General features: G+C 34.5%; 1 protein-coding gene across 1 annotated transcript in view; it reads left to right on the top strand.

Moving 5' to 3' along the window:
• The window catches only part of GRID2 (glutamate ionotropic receptor delta type subunit 2), a 1,497,839-nt gene that overhangs the window by 916,550 nt on the left and 559,497 nt on the right, over positions 1-21,792 (top strand). The window contains exons 5-7 of the mRNA XM_061164751.1: positions 2,148-2,201; positions 9,920-10,093; positions 18,316-18,477. Of these exons, the coding sequence (XP_061020734.1) occupies positions 2,148-2,201; positions 9,920-10,093; positions 18,316-18,477 (390 nt within the window). The remainder of the gene's footprint in view (positions 1-2,147; positions 2,202-9,919; positions 10,094-18,315; positions 18,478-21,792) is intronic.

Raw genomic sequence — 21,792 nt, 5'->3', positions numbered from 1 at the left:
CAGTTGCCATTTCCTACTCCAGGGGATCTTCCTGACCCAGGGATCAAACCTGTGTCTCCTGCAAGTCTCCTGCCTTACAGACAGACTCTTCAACCACTAAGCCACTGGGAAAGCCCCTAATATAAGTGTAAATAAATATGAAGACTTAAAATACTCTAGAATGTCTTACAAATCTTCTTAATCCTTTGTCCAGCTGTATTACTAATTCAGTCCTTCAAGCTGGTAATGCAGTTAGTTTGATACATTACTTAGGCTAAAATATATCAAATGGAAAGTGATTAATATTAATAGAAAGTTAAATTATCGATAGATATATTGATTTAGTATTTATAATAGTTGTTTGATATTTGTTATCTACAAAAATAACTGAGAATTTCTTTTTATGTAAATATGTCTTTCCTAAGAGTGTTCACCTTAGCTCCATTTGATTGGGAAAAACATAAACAACATTATTATCTCTCCTTTTTACCTTTTCTTTTAACTCTACTGTAAAATTTATTTCTCTGGAGATATATGAATATATGAATATATACATATATTACACACTAGTATAGATATAATAGTAGGTCATATATAGAAATCAACATAATATATAAAATACACTTAATATAAATAGATGTATATCTTTTTACAACACTTTTTTTGTATAACACTTTTTATTGCTAATAAATTACTGGTGATAGTTTATCTAAGATGATTAAAATAAAGTAATTGTTAAATTAGAAATAATGAATGCCATTACTGGTATAAAATGACTTTTTAAGCTAAAATGGAAATCTGCCATTGGTCATAGTTTCTGCATTGTTTCACCTAAAGTTGAACGTGTATATATTTTGAAAGCAATAATAATGGTATAGCTTAAAAATAGATCACATGTCCTCGCTTCTATGATAAGATATTATCAAGGCACCTTAGTAAGGTCATAGGAATCTATGTGATGATGTATATGGAAATAGTATAAAATTTATACCAAAATTTTAAAAATATTCTGCAAATAATTATATACTTGAGAAAGGATTGACTCACATAAATGTATTTCCAATTGTGTTTCTCATGATTCAGTGGATCTTTCAGTAGGCATTTCTCAATAGGACAAAGACTAGCCCCGAGAAGAAATTTATGCATTGCATATGCGTTAGTCGCTCAGTTGTGTCCGACTCCCTGCAACCCCATGGACTGTAGCCTGCCAGGCTTCTCTATCCATGGGATTCTCCAGACAAGAATACTGGAGTGGATTGCCATTTTCCTCTCCAAAAGTAATTCACACTTTATTACAATCTCTTGCTAGTTATTAGAAAGCATCTTCATTTATAACCTGATCTTTTGGTGTTCCTGCTGAAAATAACACAGCAATCTCTTATTAAACAATCTAACCTAACATTTATCTATATGTTCCATGGCATGAATCATAAGAACATGTCTTAGGATGTTCACGATAAAGTTGGATAGAATGGAAATGCATTGCAATAGGGTTTTGCAATGCATTTTTGGCCTAAGCCAAGGATTATTTAGAATCAATTTATTCAAAGCTATTCAATCAAGATTGCTACCTATACATAGTTTACTTTTCCTTTTACATAAGTTTTCTTTCTGCTCATATTGTTAGCAAAACTACTGAAATTAACCAACTATAACTTGTGCTAATATAATGTCCTCAATACACATAACCAAAACTTTTTAGAACGTGGACATTTTACTTTGTCAAGACAATGACACAACATATGCACAAGGAACTAACAGATAAGAATGTTAAGTTCAAGCCAGATTATGGAGGGATATGTACTTAGATATTTATTAGGTAGATGATACAAGGTCATCAAAGCTTTATTTGGACTAGGAAATTCAATGCGAATTCTACTCAGTTAAATCACAAAAACAGTATTATTTGTCTTTTTTCATTTGAAGGTTTTGTTTTTCTAGGCTGTTAATTAACTTTATTTTCAAACTTAGAGAGTCTACACTGCACTTACAAGATGAACACAAATGCTTCTACCATGTTTTACTGTAATGGTTTTCTGTTTTCAATTGACTAAAGAAGACCTTTCCAACATGTGATGTATTTTTGTCATTTGTCAAGTATATCTCTTTAGTTTGGTTTGTTTTTCACAATTAATGCTGACTGATAGCTGGTTTCTTTTCTATTCCAGGTTGTGGAGACTAATTTGGTTGCTTTTGACTGTCACTGGATCATTATAAATGAGGTAAATCTAACTGAACCTTACTGTCAACTCTGGAGTCCTATTTTCATATGTATAGTCACAGCCACAGCCTTGAATTTCTAACAGGAAACAGAGCAGAGAGTAAACTTTCAGCTCACTGAAAGGATGCTGTTAAATAAAATAGAATAAGGAGTTTTTGCAAATTATAAAGGGCTTTGTTTGAATAAAATAGAGACCGTCCTCCCCACTGAGTATCTTTTAGCCTTTTCCGTTGGCACACACTGCCTACATCAGAGATCATTTTTATAAAAAGTACAGTTCTTCTTTGTAAGCAAAGTGAATTCCTCCCAGTGGAGGGCCTGTGTTCCATTTATATTTTACTGTTGTTTCTAGAACTTTTATATCCCACCCCCTTACAAGTGGATTAAATAGTTCCTTACATGAATATGAATAAATAAGAGCAGATTGTTTTGCTTTTCATAAAGAAACACAACTGTTTTAAAATCCACCAACTTGTCAAATTTCTTGTGAAAGATTTCTTTTTTTTTTTTTGCAGAAACAGTGCATAACATTAAAAATACGAGAGCCCTGTGAAATAAGTTGTTCCATTAGCACCTGCCAGTCAAGAGTTAGAACGGAAAATGAGTAGATCATTCAGGGACAAATAATGAGATAAAGATCTAGTATTCAGTGTATCTATTACTTATGGAAAAAATAATGTGTTGTTTATCAAGTGATACTAATGTTGAATTATAGAATAATACATTTTATCTCAGGAGCAAAGTAGCATTTTTGGCAAGAACTCTAGTCTTGAATTCAGCAAGATAGGCTCAATCCTGACTTTGAAATTGGTTCATAGCTGTGTTACTATGAATATATAATAAAATATCCTGTGCCTCAGGAGTTATTTGTTAGTTTGTGCCATATGTATAACAACATTTACTTTACCAGCTCTTAATGAAAATTAAGTGAAATATTATTGAATGTTCTTAACATGGTGCCTGACAAATGACACTCAGTAAATGGTACTGCAATAATGATCAGAGTACATTAAAAGTTCACAGATCACTTGCTCACATATTATTTTGTGGAATAATAAAGTGTTATGAAGTATTGAGGAAATTTGGTCTTGCCTTTCCTTGTACAGAGAAATAAAAATGATTCTTAGTTTCAAATTGTTTCTCCTACAACACCCTCCATTGATGAATTTTAGCTCTCTTGATGGTTCTTTTTTGTTCAGTTTAAAGGCACTGGAAACCTTTTACAAACCTGTTTTTGGCCTGCCAGACTTTGAGTCTATATGATGTGTCAGTGTATTTCTTATGTCAGATTAAGATGTGTTCTTCAGAGATCCCCGCAGATAATGTGTGTATGTCAGATCTACTTTTCAATGTAGTTTTTAAGTCAATCTAGAATGACTAAACATCAGGATGGATTAAGGGAAAATGGAGACCACAAACCAACCACACACCTAGAAATACCTTTTCTATGTACTTTCATCTCTTTTCTTCCCAAAGAATCTAAGATTCAAATAAATCGAATGGTTTGTCAAATATTACACAACTATTAAGTGGTAATAATGGGATTTAAAACTTAGTCTTTGCCAGTCTAAAGTTTTGGTTGCTGTTGCTTTTTTTTTTTTTAATAATTTTCCTTATAGATTATATTTTTGAAATTTATGCTCCTAAATTTCAATCTTATAGGAACCAGTAAGTTTTCTTTTACTTTTTGTCTTTAGCTTAATATTTTCTGGATTACTATTTTTTGAAATAGAGAATCCTCCTAATTTCTTGTTTTTGTTTCACACCCACCTTCTGATGGGGAATAGGCCACACAGCTTTTTTGATATGAAAAAAACTGGAGCTGTTTTACTTGTTTGTGTCAGTATCGATGACTGGGGGGAAAAGTGATTTCTTGCCTCTTTAGAGACATGGATTAATCAAACAAATTAACACTTATAACTGATAAATGGAAATGCCCATTCCTTTCTATTCTTTGGTAAGATTGCCGAAAGGACCCCTGAATTAACTTTTTCACCATATTCAACTTAACTTCTAATGTTATCCTTGCATCTTGAAAATGTGAGCCCAGGTAGAGACAGCTTCCCATGACACCAATGACCATCTGTCTACTGCTTGCTTGTCAATTTGTGCTATGGAAGAAATTGCTTTTTCATATTATAAAGAGGAAGTTTGAGTAGTATGTATTTCATTTATGATGACTATCATGGAAAGAGCAATAGCTTATATTACTATATCTTTCATAAAGATTGTAACTCATTCTGTTAAACTTCTCCTTAAGTTTTATTTCATAAAATATTAGAGCAAATGATGTCTTTCAACAATTATTTCATAATTTGAGTCCCTATTTTACAAAAAAAAACTCACACAAAAAACAATCTAACTCACTAATAACTCAAAAAATATTAGAAGTATAGAACACAGTATAGAAAACCTCGGTTATTTTCTCATCTACATGTTAGTTTCCCACTGTAAATTGCTATAACTATAGCTTCACTTTTACCATTACTGAAACCCTTATCTCTTTTTTACTCACAGTCCTCCTTACTAGTTCTTGAGCAGAGATGTAATTTTAGGCAGAGCAGGTCACTACCACTTAGTCTTTGAAAAATCTCATGGTCATAGCCCACACTGTTTACATTGGTTATTATATTTTTTCCCTAAACTAGGTTAAAAAAAATCAGAGATCAAGCATATTTTCTGTGCTTTCATCACTAAGAAATATCATCCATATATGTATCTGTGCTCAGCCCTCTTAATTCTACATGATTCCATCCAACCACCTTATTCTCTCTGAAATATGCCTCAGGAAACTTGAGTCTCACTACCTTTCTTTCTTTTATAGGTCTGTTTATAATGAATGAATCAAAATTTATCTTAATTTTCATAAAATAAGAAACATGAATTCCTCAAGTTTTCTAGGAAAATAATAAACTCTAAAAGGAGCAACAACAACAACAAAGTCCAACAACTTGCAAATGCCCATTTTGTTTGAGCATGGAAATTGTGAATCTGATTAGTTTGGTTTGTGTAGCTACTATTTTGTTGCTAATTTTAAAATGGTTTGCAAACATTTACTTAATCTTATTGTACCAACAGTTTCTCAAAGAGAAACTATAAATCAAAGTTGGCATCGTGCATCATGATACAAATTGATGCTGAAGCTTGAAAACAGTATATTTGTTTCATTTGCACCAACTGTGCTATAATAATGAGAGGCTATGCTAGCTCATATGGTGTAATCAATCATATGCTAGTAGTTGGAAATGGTATTTATCTTTTCCCTGCAATCAGGTGATCCAGCAGAGAACAGCCTTTCCTTATAAGTATGGTCATCCCTTCAGGGTCCCGAAGCAGATGGCCTAGCACTTTATTTAAGTTTTACAAGTTAGAAATTCAGATAGGAAGATATACATACATAAATACATATTAGAAGTATAGAACACAGTGTAGAAAACCTGTTCTTTTCTTATTCACATGTTAGTTTCCTACTGTAAATTGTTATAAATGTAACTTCACTTTTACCGTTACTGAAACCCTTAGCTCTTTTTTACCCATAGCCCTCCTTATTAGTCCTTGAGCAGAGATGTAATTTTAGGCAGAGCAGGTCAATACCACTTAGTGTTTCAATACCTCTTAATGTATATATATATTTATATATACACACTGTTTAGAGCAGCAAGAAGCGTAATGCTATATGTAGTCTTCTATTCCCTGATGATACTAAGCCTGACCCTTGGTGTCCTGACTTCTTATTTAAATACTAGTTTTTTAGTTTAAGCCAGTATTCTCTGCTAATCACTGCTTAGTTCTGCAGTTAAGAAGTTGTTGCTGTTATTGTTGAGATTTGAAAGTGTGTAATGAATATTTTTCATTTATCTAATTTGGTGATTAATTGAACTGATCTCTACTAATCTGTCTAGCAGAAAGTTGGCATTCTGTTCCTCTTTCCACCCTTATAGTCTGCAGTTGGTTTTGTTCCATGTTTCATGATATTTGTATAATAATTTAACATTACTGTTAAACTTTATGGAAGCATCAAAGGATCTTTTTTGTTAAAGTATGGAGACCATAAACATACCAGCAATACAACAATAAGCATGATCTTTTCAAATTACACTACCTAGCACACTGTTTAATATGATTACTAAAATCTGCTTTATTTATAATAGATAAAGTTATTAAAGCACCCCGGTGTCTCTACTTAAAGTTTCAGGGATCTATCTTTCGAAGATAGTTTGCTGAAATCTTGCCATTCATTCAGTTTTTTATTTGACATACATGTAATGAATACCTACTATAAGCCAAGAACTTCATTAGATGTTAAGAGATAAAAGAATAGGAAAGGAGGAAGGGATCCTATTCTGAAATAGTTTATATAATATAGATTGGCATCCGATCTAATAGATTCTGAGAGTCTTTCCTTCCCCGGAATTCTATTAACTTAAGCTTAAAGCTGATATCCTACAAGGATTCAGGAGTGATCCAATTCTCCTAAAAGATTTGTTCTGGAAATTGGCTGTTTCTGGTGGAGTTATAGACCTACCAGATATTTTAGCTTTCCCCTTCCTTGGCTTTGACTCCATTCAGAGTTCACCCTATGTTAAACTATCACAGTAAAGTGAATAAGAATCTTTTCTCAAAAATATTGATTTGACTCTTGATAATATTTGATCATCTATGTAAATAATTTTTATGAGAATAAAAGGCTGAATGCTCTGCTCTTAAAGAAGAACACTTGAGAAAAATTAAGCACACTAAAGCATATTTGTTTGTTTTTCATTGCAATATTCTTATTTCATAAGTATGCTCACTAAAATAAATAATGCAAAAAAGACAATTTTTAATTTACTTTCTTTGCTGCTGCTGCTGCTGCTGTTAGGTCATTTCAGTCATGTCCGACTCTTTGTGACCCCATAGATGGCAGCCCACCAGGCTCTGCCGTCCCTGGGATTCTCCAGGCAAGAACACTGGAGTGGGTTGCCGTTTACTTTCTTTAAATTCCTTCAAACTCAGGAAATGTCTATATAACTGAGTAGCATATTTAGGTAGTACAGGGGACTCAGTTGAGTGTGTGGTAAACTAGTTCTTCATATGATTTTTTTTTAATCAGATATTTTAACATTTTTAAAAGTCTGCACATTTGAACAGTGTAGATTCCAAACGATTATGCAACAGCTTCATATTTTAATAAAGCAGTTTACCTACCAATTTCTTTTTCTTTTAAAAATATTTCTTACTAGATTAAATATTCACATGGCTTCCACTGTTTACATGACATTTTATTTGCCACTCTTGAAATGCATCTTCTGGAATGCAGACGATCTGTAAATATAAAATAGCTACCTAATCAAGTTTTCATATCACTATCAAACTATTTTTGAGATCAGGTGTCAAAACTAAAACTGCAAGTGAATTTTTTGAGACAGATTGTCTGTTAACTTCATTCAGAATGGCAGATTCTTTCCTACCAGAAAATTACTTTTTTTCCCCCTTCCTCAAATAATAATAGGCAAAATATATTCAATTCAAATTGACATTTTCTCAGATATAGTTTAGTCATTTAGACATCTGTGAACTTCAGCTTTTGGAACTTGTAAAAAGTAACCATCCTTTTTTGTGGATTTAAAAATAGTCCTCAAAGACTTTGACTCCTGATAGATGACTATAACATTCCTTATAGAATCATTAGGCTATTAAATTCTAGAATAATGTATCTTTATTGTTTTAATTCCTATCATTCATGAATATTAATATAAATAATTCCTGTAAGGAAAAATGGATTCCTTACATGATTACTTCAGAGAGTGTCTTTTGATGACATTGATAAAATCTTTTTATGAGTAAAGGGTGTGTTGATGAAGAACTTGGAATCTCCCTACTTCTTTATTTGTAAATGAGAATTAACAACATCTGAATCAGAATGTAGTTTTTAGCAGGAAATGAAATAATGTGTTAAGTACTTAGTATTTTTCCCAAAATATAGTAGGATCTTAATAAATGTAAGTTTTTGTTCTATATGCTGATTTGTAGTTCAGCAATGGTGGAGCATGTAGAAATAGTGCTACTTGACAAAATATTGATAAATCTGATATTGCTAAAGAAAAAAGACCACATATATAACACCACTTAGTCAATATTATGAGAGAGTGGTAGAATTTTTCACTGCTTTTTAAAAATCAAGATGCTTATCTGCATAATATGAAAAAAATTTAAGCATGTAATAACATTGAATAACAATAAAAATTGATTTTAAACATTTCCTGTTTAAAGTTCAGACCGAAAATGAAATTGATAGACACTGTAGACATTGTTTAATTTTACTTTGTGAGTAGATGGCAGAGAATTAAAAACTAACCTGCTTTTGCCAGACAGAAATTTTGGTAGCCAGTGAAATGATACACACTGAGGAAAAACACAGCATTTTAAACTGAGAAAAATCATCTTTATGGTACATTAATTGACTGAAAATCCAGGATATTATACTGGATATGGCTGACGGCAGGTGTTATTTTATTTTCAGAAAAATCTTTATTTCATAAAGATCATAAATAAAGGATGGATTTTAAAGCTAGTATGTCCTATGACTAAGAAAATTTACACTTGTAAATCATATTTTTCTCTTTCATTATTCTGTAATAATTCTTTGAAACAAACCTGAGAAATATTCACTGCAGTTCACTATGTATCCTATGTCAAATCTTTTATTTCTGTTGCTGTAAGAATCTGTTGAAAGCAATACTATGTTAATTACAAAGTCTCCATCAGTTTTAAAGATTTCAGATGGATACCATGAATTACAAACTACCTAAGTAAAGGCTGCATTAAAACTAAAATTTATTTTGATCACATCTGTTCTAATTCCAATTAGGATAATGTTCAATTAGAACAGATGTATGTTAAAAATATTATTTTATTTTTTTGTTTTCACTTCCATAATTGAGTCAAATCTTAAAGTTTGAGTCTAGAGTTGGATGGTGACTGGGAAAAGGAAGAAGAAAATGCTTTTCTTTGAGTTCTCAAAGGCTTATTTGCAAACTAGTAGTAATTTGGATAAACATCACTGGAGTGTATTTTGTATTAATCAATAGAATTTTCTATATGTTAAGAACACAATTATATACTAATATATCAGTTCAACAGTTAATGAGCATTTTATCTATTCATTATCAAAACAAGTCCATGAGTTAACACCAGTAGTTCTAAGAAATAATTGGGAAAATCTTAAAAAAATGATGTCTCCTCTTTCTCTCTCTACTGTCTCATTTAAGAACCCCCTTTTCATTGCTAATAGCAATATTTATTACTCTTACATTACAACTGTCTTCCTAGGTTGTCAAAGTATCTTGAAATCCATTAATGAATAATTAAGTGTAATAGCAGCTTACTTTGTGACCTTTTCCAATGTTTAGATAACACACAGTTTTCTGAAGTATTCAACATATTATAAACTTATTATAAATAAAAAGTATTTAAGTCCATCACTTCATTTGAAATTATTTAAGCATTCATTAATTATACACATAAATGCATATAATTTAAAGCACAGACAGCAACTACAAATGAGTTGATTATTTTAATGAACATGTGGTGTTGTTTTCACTTGGATGTGGGCTAAGCATTAAACAAACGTATTATAGTGACAGAATCTCTTAGCATTTCCTGATAACAACTCATTAATAGTTTGTATTTCTGTTATGTACTATAATATTTCTAATTCTTCCATTTCTTATCTTATAGGAAATAAATGATGTGGATGTACAGGAACTAGTAAGAAGGTCAATTGGAAGGTTAACCATCATTCGACAGACATTTCCAGTCCCCCAGAATATAAGTCAGCGATGTTTCCGTGGCAACCATCGAATATCTTCAACATTGTGTGATCCAAAGGATCCATTTGCTCAGAATATGGAGGTATATTATAAGCACCCAGATATTTCTTTAAGGATTTTTTTTGGTCAGTTGTAGAGAGACATTTTCTGGTGGCATTGCGTTCAGAATTCTACATGTTTCCATTTTTGGTCCAGCAATTTCATAAGTCTACTGCGAAGAGTGCTAAGAATCTGTCTTTGATTGTTCTAAATCTCATCACAGCAAAATATCTATTTGATAAAAATATAATCAGTAAAAGTTATTCTCTTTTCAGCAAGTAGATCAATAGAATTTCTCATGGTAGAATTTGTGATTGATACTCCTTAATGCTAAACTCCAAATTATTAAGCTAATAAATTTGTTTGCCTTTTCTGGCATAACAAGGATATAGCAGCTTATTCCTTTTTAAAGATTAATTTCTGGTTGGAAGGACTTCACAAGAAAAATATTTAGAAATCCGAAAATGCAGTAGTGTTATATAAAGTTATATCCAACTCAGATGGGAGATAGCTGAAACCTTTGCTATTCAGAATACAACAAAGAATTTGAAAGTAAATGAATACAATCTCTGAGCAGCAAAATGAAAAAAAAGAAAAAGAAAAAAAAAGAACATCAAATCCCTGTAGCTTACACATAAGAATGCCCTTTTAATACTCATCCGGATCTTATTTCTTTTTCTTAAGGAAACTCCTATCAGAATTTTTTGTGTTATTTCTCTTTGCACTGGACATCTCAAAATGTCAATTTGAAGGAGGTTTGACAACGGCAGGCACATCAACAAGAATAGGGCATAGGAAGCCCTGTGAGGAGGCAAGAAACATAAAAAGAGAAATCAAAGAGATATGCTAATTCAAATATCCTATGAGAGCAGGACCTTCTCTGTAAAATAACTCTACATTATAATACAGTTCCAAGTGTATCACTATAGTATATAGCTAGTTTATTAGTTAATATTTAAACAGTAACCCTGAGATACCAAGAAAGATTAAAGTCATGGTCAATTTCATAAATAGGAAAAAACATAGGCTCTATTTTAGAAACCTATTCCTTCAAAATGTTTAATAGAAATAGTATTTTAGTACTTAGAGATGTTCAGTTTGAAAAGGCTGGAAAAATAATTCTAGGAGAACTAGTTCTTTCCTAATAATACTAGATAAATAAGGTGATTTGGCAAAACTACTTCCTTGTTTGAAAGATAACAGCTTCCCTATTTTTAGTCGGCTTTGAATATTTTAGATAAATTGCCATTTATCTAACCATTTCTTCATACTTATTACCACTGTAATGCTGCTGCTGCTAAGTCGCTTCAGTCATGTCCAACTCTATGTGACCCCATAGACGACAGCCCACCAGGCTCCTCTGTCCACGGGATTCTCTAGGCAAGAATACTGGAGTGGTTTGCCGTTTCCTTCTCCACCATTGTAATGAGCAGTGTGTATTTACCCAACAACTGGCTCTGGAATCATTGCCCACAGAATTTTGCTAGTAGATTTTTAAGCTCCTTTAGAATAAGTTCCCTCCAGGCATCATAATCACATTAAGTATTTGTCTTTCTTTCTTTTTCCCATCATACCTACCATGGTGCTTTTCACCTTTGTAAAAATTTGGATTCGAAAGTAATTGATAAGAAAACAGAAGTCAAAGTGAGCCACTCAAGCCTCAACAGGGTTTAAGTTTTCTACTTCTAATGACGTATCTTTGGATATTAATTGGTTCTGAGTATAATTGATGTGGAAATGATAGAATTTTAAATAGAAATATGAAAGAACTTTGATTTAGAAAATCATGAGATATTAAAGGCTGTTTCTGTTGAAAGAGGTAGTAGGAAATATACAGATTGGGAAAGCAGAAAGGTACTGCACAGTATTTCAAAGCATATTCGCCTAACAGCACAATCCTGATTCAGTTGAGTTCCTTGAAATCAGGGAACAAATATTCTGTTTATCTTTGTATTCCCAGACATATCTAATGAATTAAGGATGTACTGGAAGTAACACTCCTCCTGCCCCATACCTTCATCATACACCCCTCAAAGCTACAGATCGAAGAAAGCTGGAAGATTACTTTTCTTTGTGAATTTATTGTGTATTAACATCCCTTTTATATGTAATAGAACTTGACTAAATGTTTAATATGTAAAAGGAAAACTGACAGAAACTCTTATATGTGAAGATTTATATAGTGCCTAAATGCTGGGCTCTTGAATTTAAAATGTTCCACTAAAAGCAGAGCGTTTGATAAAAAGTCTGGCTTTGGTGTATGTTTTATCTCACTGAAATTAAAGAAAATAACAAGAAAAATACTTTAAAAATTGAGAGTAAGGAGTTCCCTGGGAGAAACAACCCTCTCTCAACTTGGAGTGTACAGTGCAGATAAAAAGGATCACAGGTAGACATATATCTTATCAGCAGGATCCAACTTAAAGAAAAACTTAGAAAAAAAGATATGAAAATACGATTCTTGTGACCTCTAAAAAATAGAAACCCAGCAGTCACTGTAATCTGTACAACAGAGGAGAAGAGGGTACATCTAGAGAAGAGGGTGAGCATCTAGAGATCTCTGGCCTGTTACATGTTTTAGTGTACACATAAAGGGAAATAGTATTTTGTTATTGTTCAGTTGCTCAGTCATCTGACTCTTTGTGATCCCATGAACTGCAGCACGCCAGGCTTCCCTGTCCTTCACCATTTCCCAGTATTTGCTCAAACTCATGTCCATCGAGTCAGAGATGCCATCCAACCATCTCATCCTCTGTCATCCCCTCCTCCTGCCTTCAGTCTTTCCCAGCATCAGGGTCTTTGGCAGTGAGTCAGCTCTATGCATTAGGTGGCCAAAGTACTGGAGCTTCAGCTTCAGCAACTGTCCCTCTACTGGGGAAGCCTAAGTAATATTTAGAAAGAACAAAAGCCAAGTTTCCTCAGTCTTTAAATTAGTGCCAGAAAGACTAAAATTCAGAGTTAGCTGAAGTTGCAAAATAAATGTCAAAGATACCTTTCAGCTAGAAACAGAGTTTTGAGCAATATATGAAGCAAGAAGGAAGGAAGCCATTTACTGCTTGATGAAACTAATGCTGTCTTCCCAGGCAGCATGGTGTAAAGAATCCCTCAACCAATGCAGAGATGCAAGAGATGTGACTTCGATCCATGGGTCAGGAAAACCCCTTGAAGTAGGAAATGGCAACTTATTCCAGAATACTTGCCTAGGAAAGCCCATGGACAGAAGAGCCTGGTGGGCTACAGTCCGTGGGGTCGCGAAGAGTCATACACGACTGAGCACACACACAAAACTAACGTTAGTTTGGCTGCTAATGGAGAGAAAACAGAAACATTCAAATCCTTTTGCTTCTTTTTCTCCATCTTAAAACTGGAAAGATTAGGATAAAAGTCATTTAAAGAAAAGTAAATCATTAGATTTTAGATTAGAAGGAGCACGTGTTTGGAGGTGGTTAGAGTATGCCTTACTGTTCTAAAATGAGGCCTGAAAAATAATTTCTCAAAGCAGTTAATAAAGCTGTAGATATGATCACAATGTTGTAATTTAGAAATATTAGAGAAATACTTAGGAAGAGAACCCAAGTACAAGGCCTTGGTATATTGTCCCAGTTTTCCAAAGGGAGGTAGAAAGATTCTGACAACAAGCGGTTAACACACTAAAATTAATATTTAGATACATTTCTGTTGTTCAGTTGCTCAGTCCTGTCTGATTCTTTGTGACCCCATGCAGTGCAGCATGTCAGGCTTCCCAGTCCTTCGCCATCTCCCAGAAGAATATACTATTAAATACATGGAACTTTAAACAAGATAATAGGATTTCCTTAAGAACAGGCATCACTGAAGCCTACTTAATATATATTTTTTTAGGTTTAGATAATGTCATAAATCTTTTTATTGTTTGCTGATTTTAATGTAATGTTTGAAAAATTTTCCTTTAGGAAAACATTAGAAAGTCTATATAAATTGATGTCATTCAAACATTTTCACCAAAGACTACTAAGAACAAAAGATAGTAAACATTTTGGCTTCAGATTCTTTAAAAAGTTCAAAACATAGTCTTATTATTGTCTTTAAAAGTTAATATAATATATGGGTTTCTTTAAAATTAAAAGTAATATAATTTGAATCAAGATTTCTGGGAGAAATATCAGTAACCTCAGATATGCAGATGACACCAACTTTATGGCAGAAAGGAACGATAGAGCTTCTTGATAAAGGTGAAGGAGGAGAGTGAAAAAGCTGGCTTAAAACTCAACATTCAGAATACTAAGATTATGGCATCTGCTTCCATCATTTCATGGAAAATAGATGCGGAAAGAATGGAAACAGTGTGAGACTTTATTTTCTTGGGCTCCAAAATCACAGCAGATGGTGACTGCAGCCATGAAATTAAAAGATCCTTGCTCCTTGGAAGAAAAGCTATGACAAACCTAGACAGCATATTAAAAAGCAGAGATGTTACTTTGCCAACAAAAGTCTCTATAGTCAAAGCTATGGTTTTTCCAGTAGTCATGTATAGATGTGAGAATTAGACCATAAGGAAAACTGAGTGCTGAAGAATTGATACTTTTGACCTGTGAGTGCTGGAGAGGACTCTTGAGAGTCCCTTGGACTGCAAGGAGATCAAGCCAATCAATCTGAAAGGAAATAAATCCTGAATTGGAAGGACTGATGCTAAAGCTGAAGCTCCAATATTTTGCCCATCTGATGCGAAGATCTGACTCATTAGAAAAGACTCTGATACAGGGAAAGATTGAAGGAAGGAGAAGAAGGGGATGACAGAGAATGAGATGGTTGGATGGTATCACCGACTCAATGGACATGAGTTTGAGCACGCTCCAGGAGATGGTGAAGGACAGGGAGGCTTGACGTGCTGCAGTCCCTTGAGTCAGAGTCAGACACAATTGAATGAATGAACAACAGCAGCAACATTTCAGATAGTAATCAGCTAAACTACTTTCTTTTGTCTCCAAATCTTCAGGCAAAATTGATAAGCCTAGAACATGGCCCAGATGTATTATGTAGCTTTGAGTACCTTTAATATTTACAGCTTATTGCCAGAGTTTCTTTTACCCTCAGTTTGGGAAGTATGGAACTAGTGGAATAGTAAAACCACACTGATAAATAGTCTATTCTTGAAGTGCAAGGAATTCTCTATGGTTATCCAAAGAGTCTGTCTTTGGACCTAGGGCTTCCCTTGTGGCTCAGTTGGTAAAGAATCCACCTGCAATGCAGGATACCTGGCTTTGATCCCTGGGTTGGGAAAATCCCCTGGAGAAAGGAAAGGTTACCCAGTCCAGTATTCTGTCTTTGAGAATTCTATGGACTGTATAGTCCTTGGGGCCACAAACAGTCAGAAGTGACTGAGCAACTTTTGTTTTCTGACTTCATTGAACCATCAACACCAACCTCCTTTACATGCCAACTTTCCAATATCTGACACCTTCTTTGACTTGCTCTGAAACATTCTCTTTCCTTTAGTAGTTGATTACCTGGTGTAATTTCTAGGCAGCTCATTATCTCAGCATTCTTCCTGTCTTTCTCTTATTTTTCAGTGTTTCTGTTGAAAGTTTAGTACTCAGAACTAACTTTATTTGCAGATGTGAATTGACCAGGAGAGATTTAGATAAAATGTTATCTCTCTTGATCTTAACAAAATGCTTCTGACACAGAGACTGAGATAACATTATGATGGTTTGGAACAAATATTACTTCTGCTATGGTTCAGTGAAGTCAGAAAACAAATGTTGTTAGGGTAGATAGAGAGAAACAGTTGGTCAAATGGCAGGATGCTGATGTTTAAGATGTTAGAGGAATTGTTCATTTGTGTCTAATAAATAGTCACTTGTGCTGGTCATGGCCAGAGTAGAAGCAAAAGTCATCTGAATAAAAAGTGACCAAGAGGTCAGGAGGTATTGGCAGAGAAGGGCTGTAATGTGTGGCATGGTAAACAGCACAAACCTCAAAGAGAAGAGAATTTGCTAAGAAAGAAGTAAAAGAAGGGATAATAGAAAGCTCAGAGAATGTCATCACCCCCTTTTGATTCTGCAGTTTGGGATGTGAGCAAACAAAGAGAGGCAGTCATTTGTCAAAAACACTTGTCACATATTGACTACAAATCACTGACCTTTTAGTCCAGCATGGATGCTAAAGTGCATGCCTCTAGGTATGCAAAGGAGACTATGCCATAAGAAGTGTCACCAGTTGTCAGATCGCTCACATCTTGACTTCTGTTAAACCTAACTGATGTTAAACTAGACGTTCTTTTCTTTGACTTTCTTTCTTTAACAACTATTTATCAAAAACCAAATATGTCCTAGACTCTGGGCTAAGTCAAGAGGAAATAAAAAATAAGGGAAACAAAAAGTGCAAAAGGCAAAAATATTGCAATATGAGGCCCTATCCAGAAGGAACTTGTATTCTGTGTGAAAAGCAATTTAAAAGAAATCTTAGCATTCTGATATGCTTCAATAGCGATATGCACTGAGTGTTCCGGGAGATAAAACAAGAACTGCCCACCTAGCCTGGGAGTGGGGAAAGTCCTGAGAAGTTGTCAGGGTAGGATTCACCCAGCCTGTGACCCATGAATTGAGTATGAGAGGAAGTTAACTAGTTAGAGACAGATAAAGAGACATCAGAGGATGTTCCCACAACTGTCTCATCTACACTCTTGAAGCAATCAGTCAGAGAGTGCAACAAAATAAGGCTAGGTTGCTTAGAGCAAGAGAGTTTGAGGCAGTGGAGCCATGAGAGGTTAGAAAAGGTCAAATTATTGTAGATTATTGAGAAATATCCAAAGATTTGCCCCAGACTTTTGGATACAACTCATTCATCCTTCACGTCTCTTCTCGGTTTACCTTTTGGGTCTTCAGTGTAATTCAGATGAAGTTCATTTCATCAGCTATTTTTAACTGCACGCATTACTCTTCATTCATTGCCAGTTACAGCCATCTCTCTAGTCCCTCTAGGAATTATCTGGTGGGTTGGGGGCGAAGATGAGAATGACCTATCCAAATATTTCCTTATAAAGAACAAACTATTTCACGTGGTTCATAAGAGTATTCAAAGTCTCTTTAAAGGAAAATCTACAAACACAAATGGTTAAAGATTTACCTAGTTTGAAAATTCAAAGGCACTGTTAGGAAGTGCTTATTAACAGTTGTTCAAATTCTTATCAGGTTAATAGTTGAAGTTTAGTGGCATGCTGTGATGTGGGCAGAGAGTTTCATAAGATTTCTTCATGATTAATTATAAACAAAGGGTAATCAAAGTACTGTCCCCTTTATTTTCAAGAAAAAATGTGATAATAAGACTAAAAAATCTGAGATTTATGTGCTTAAAATGGGTTTTTTTTATAGCTATATTGAGTTCTCATTTTTTTATTTTGTATTGATTTTTTTTCTTCAGAGAGGAAATAATATAACATTTAAACACTGTTGTTGACCTTGGATATCTCATGGTGTCTACATTTTTTAAATGTTATTTCTAAATTATTTAAAACAATAGACAACATTGGTAATTAACAGGGAGGATAGTGATTCTGGCAAACTGTAAGAGTGCAATACAGTGTATCAAATATTTGTATAATTTATTTTAAAATCTGTGTAAAGGGAAGTTAATATGATTACCTTAGAAGAAGAAATCATTAATGTAAACACACATTCACAAACAGCAGTTTATGGTATTTGTCATGTTAATTGCAATGCACCTGTATATAATTTTGTATAGACCCTTGATCATTGTAATGTTTATGAATGGTGCTGTTTCCTTTCACTTTTTCATTAATGAATCTCCATAGACACAAACATATAGGCAGATGGTGGCGTCCAGCACCTATGACACTCATCTTCCATGTAAAATCAAGTTGATATTTCTCCATCTGAAAAACCAGAATGAAAAAATTTGACATCTTCAGAAAATGTATTATTCATTTTCCCTTCCAATCTTAAGCCCTTAGATCTTTACTTCCTCAGAAAGAAATAAGGACCAGTTTTTTTCTAAGGTCTGACACTAACAACCTTGCCTCTGTCGAAACTCCTCTTTTTTATCATCTCTCTCACACCTAAATAAGCTGAAAAAGCAGTTGAGGCATACAATCAGACAAGACTTCATTCTCAATAGCAAAATTGCCCAGGAAATGAAAAGAAGAAACCTTCTGCTTAATAAATAACCCAGTAAACCAGCTATCTATGACATGAACAGAAGCTTTTCTCCTTATTCTTGATGGTTGGCATCAATGATTCTAATGATTACTGTCTAATGTCCTTTCAGATTTCAAACCTGTACATATATGACACGGTGCTTCTGCTTGCTAACGCTTTTCATAAGAAGCTGGAGGACCGGAAGTGGCACAGCATGGCTAGTCTGTCATGTATCAGAAAGAACTCCAAGCCCTGGCAGGGAGGGCGCTCCATGCTGGAGACCATCAAGAAGGTAACTTCTAACTGGCATTTGTTTTTTCAAAATTCATCCATTAGTTTGTTGTCGTTGTTAATTTTGTTTTTTTATTGAAGTACAGTTGATTTTACAATGTTGTGCCAATCTCTGCTGTAGAGCAAAACGACACAGTTATCCACATATAGACATTTCTTTCTTTAATATTCTTTTCCATTATGGTGTATCACAGGATGCTGCTTATAGTCTCCTATGCCATACAGTTGTCTATCCATCCTATGTGTAATAGTCTACATCTGCCAATCCCAAGCTCCCAATCCATCCCTCTCCCACATCTCTTCCCCCTTGGCAACCACATGTCTGACTAGCATTTTGGTCTTCCTAATATTTTTGCAAATAGGAACAATACGTCATTGATGGGATATATTTTAGGATTTTTTTCTTCACTAATATTGCTGCCTATTCAGAGCACAAAATAGTGTAATGGATAAATTAAATATTAAAAAAAAATCAAGGGCTTCCCCCATGGCTCAGTGGTTAAGAATCTGCCTTGCAATGTAGGGGACACAGGTTCGTTCCATAGCTCGGGAAGATCCCACATGCCATGGGGCAATTAAGCCTGTGTGCTGCAACTATTGAACCTGTGCTTTAGAGTCCTCGAGCCGCAACTACTGAGCACCCCACAACTAGAGAGTAACCCCTGCTCTCAGAAAAAAAAACACACACACACCCAGCAATGAAGACCCATCACAGCCACAAAGAAATAAAATTGAAATAAATATTTAAAAATTTCAAGGTCAGAAAATCACATGTCTGTGAAGTAGGGGGCCCTTATTTATTCATAAGGAAATTTTATGCAGATAAAAAATTAATCATTGAAATATTTTAATTCACCTTCATTGCATCATTAGTGTCAGAGATGCTCAAATTATTCAGTATCTGTCACAAAGTACAGAAAGTCACTTTTTTTTCTCCAACCCATCATCACCTGAAAAAAATAAACCCTAGATCTCGGTGTTTTTCAGTTAGATGATACATGGTAAGACATTGGATGTGATCTTTAATTTGCCTTACAATAAAAATATAAGTCATAAACAGTCAATATTTTGGTGCATTTGTGAGCTATTTGGGGTACTTGATGGCATTCTTCTTCACTGTCAGTGTGGTATTTAGCCTGCCTGTGACCTGCTTTAGCTCAGCTACCCGCTCCATTCCCAGAAGGCAGTTTATGTTGCTTAGCTCCTCTCACAGTTATAAGCATCCAGCAGTTTATTAGCCTCTTTGTCATGTCATCCTTGCTGGCATTTTCCATTTGTCTCACACAGCTTCTTGGATTTAAAATGAAATGATTAATAAAACAAACAAATTTCCCCTGTACCCTTTACACAGAGGAGACAGTCATTTGGAAGTTTATATTCTTCATTTTATGCATCCTTTTTCTTACTGCAAGCATTTGCCTTTTTCCCTGAAATAGTAAGAGAAATAGCTAGTCAAATGAAATATGAAGTGTTTAGAGATGCCAGAGAAAAATCTAAAAATTAACATTAAAAGGGAACTAGATGTACAAAAACCAGGAAGTGGAGGGAAAAATATGTTTCTCGTAGAGAAAAACTTGCATTTTCCTCTTGGTGCTGTATCCTCTTTGCAGAAGAATCACTTTAATGAGAATTTAGGCTCTTATCAACAGAAGTGCTTGAGAATTAAATTGAATACATTGGCAGAGGAGGATTTTTTAAGTGAAAAATGAATAAGTCAAATCTAAACTCAAGGTGTTGCCAAAATCCCCCTGCTCTATTTCTATGGAGAGTTGGCAGGTATGAATCCAAGGGAGGTTGTTGAACATGGTTCCGATCCTGCCAATTTATTAATTCATGGCTTGGCTTGGATGCAGAAACCTGAATATATTCATTCTTCGGAAGCTGTCACACAAAGGCAGAATAATAGTTTGGGAGGTTGCTTAGGAGACACTTATTTAGTGAAAGTATCCGTAGGAGGGAAAAAGAGACACTATAATATGTAGGTATTTCTTATGGAGCAATTCAATATGTAAAATGTTTCTGTTAGAAAATTTATAATCAAAACAATGATTTTATATGATAATTATGAAGTTTTGTTTGAGAGAATATTTGTATATTTTTTTCCTGTAAACTTTCAAGCCAGTAGCATTTTTTAAAGGAATATATCTATATTCTATATCTAAAGGCTAAGTTTGAATGATATGTATGATAACAAAAGTTCTGTTTCCTTATTTTTTTTCTCACATTTTGAATTGGCCTTGAAAACAAAGTCATGTTTTTCCAGTCATATTACTTTGCCTCACCTGAGTGTTTTGGTTATCCTATTTAGATGTCCAGGCTGATGACACTTCACAAAACAAGATAATTTACTACTTGCACAGGACCTCCTGAAGAAAGCAGAGTGGCCTGTGCAGGCCCAGGCTGCCTGTAGCAGAGTGCTGTGAATGGGCGGGACAGTTGTAGTAGTTAAGGGGCAAGCTGAGAATAGTTCCCATTTACTTGGCCTGGAGATTTTATAGGCTTAAATTTTCCAGGGGTTTCAAAGAAGGAGATCCATTATGGGCTTTCTTGATCAGCCTGTCCATATGTAGGGTCTAATGAGAAAGGCAGCTTAAAAAGAAGTCAGCTGCTGAACATCACAGATGAGGTCAGGCTCTTTATTACAATGGGAATATTCTGGTGATAAAATTCTTAGTTGCATTCAAGTAGCCACTGCATGCCTATAATCTGACCGTGTACTGTGCACTTTACAAAACCTATGTACTAATGCGAGGAGTGTGTTTTTAGTTGCTCGGTTTTGTCTGACTCTTTGTAACCCTTTGGATTGTAGCCTGCCAGGCTCCTCTGTCCATGGGGTTTTTCAGGCAAGAATACTGGAGCAGGTTACTATTTCCTACTCCAGAGGATCTTCTGGATCCAGGGACAGATTCTTTATTGCTGAGCCATCAGGGATTTCCAATGCAAGGTGTACAAAGAATTAAAAGAGTGAATGTCTGTCCTTTAATTAATTTGCATTCTCATCATGTAGATGAGATAAAAAGAGTTAAAAAAAAAAATGCAGTTGACATGAGCCTATAATGTCCAGTAAGAAGGAGGTGGTGCTTTCCAGGGAACTCTTGTGTTGCGACTTTATAATTTATTTTGTTGCTGTTGTTCTGTCACCCAGTCATGTCTGACTCTTTGAGACCCCATCGATTGCAGCACTCCTGTCCTCCTTGTCCTCACCATCTCCCAGAGCCTACTCGAACTCATGTCCAATGAGTCAGTGATGCCATCCAACTATCTCGTCTTCTGTCATCCCCTTCTCCTGCCTTCAATCTTTCCCAGCATCAGGGTC

The sequence above is a fragment of the Dama dama genome, chromosome 17 (genome assembly GCF_033118175.1).
Source record: "Dama dama isolate Ldn47 chromosome 17, ASM3311817v1, whole genome shotgun sequence".
Classification (NCBI taxonomy): Eukaryota; Metazoa; Chordata; class Mammalia; order Artiodactyla; family Cervidae; genus Dama; species Dama dama.
The sequence above is the reverse complement of the archived record's forward strand: the minus strand, read 5'-3'. Positions and strand labels throughout refer to the sequence as shown.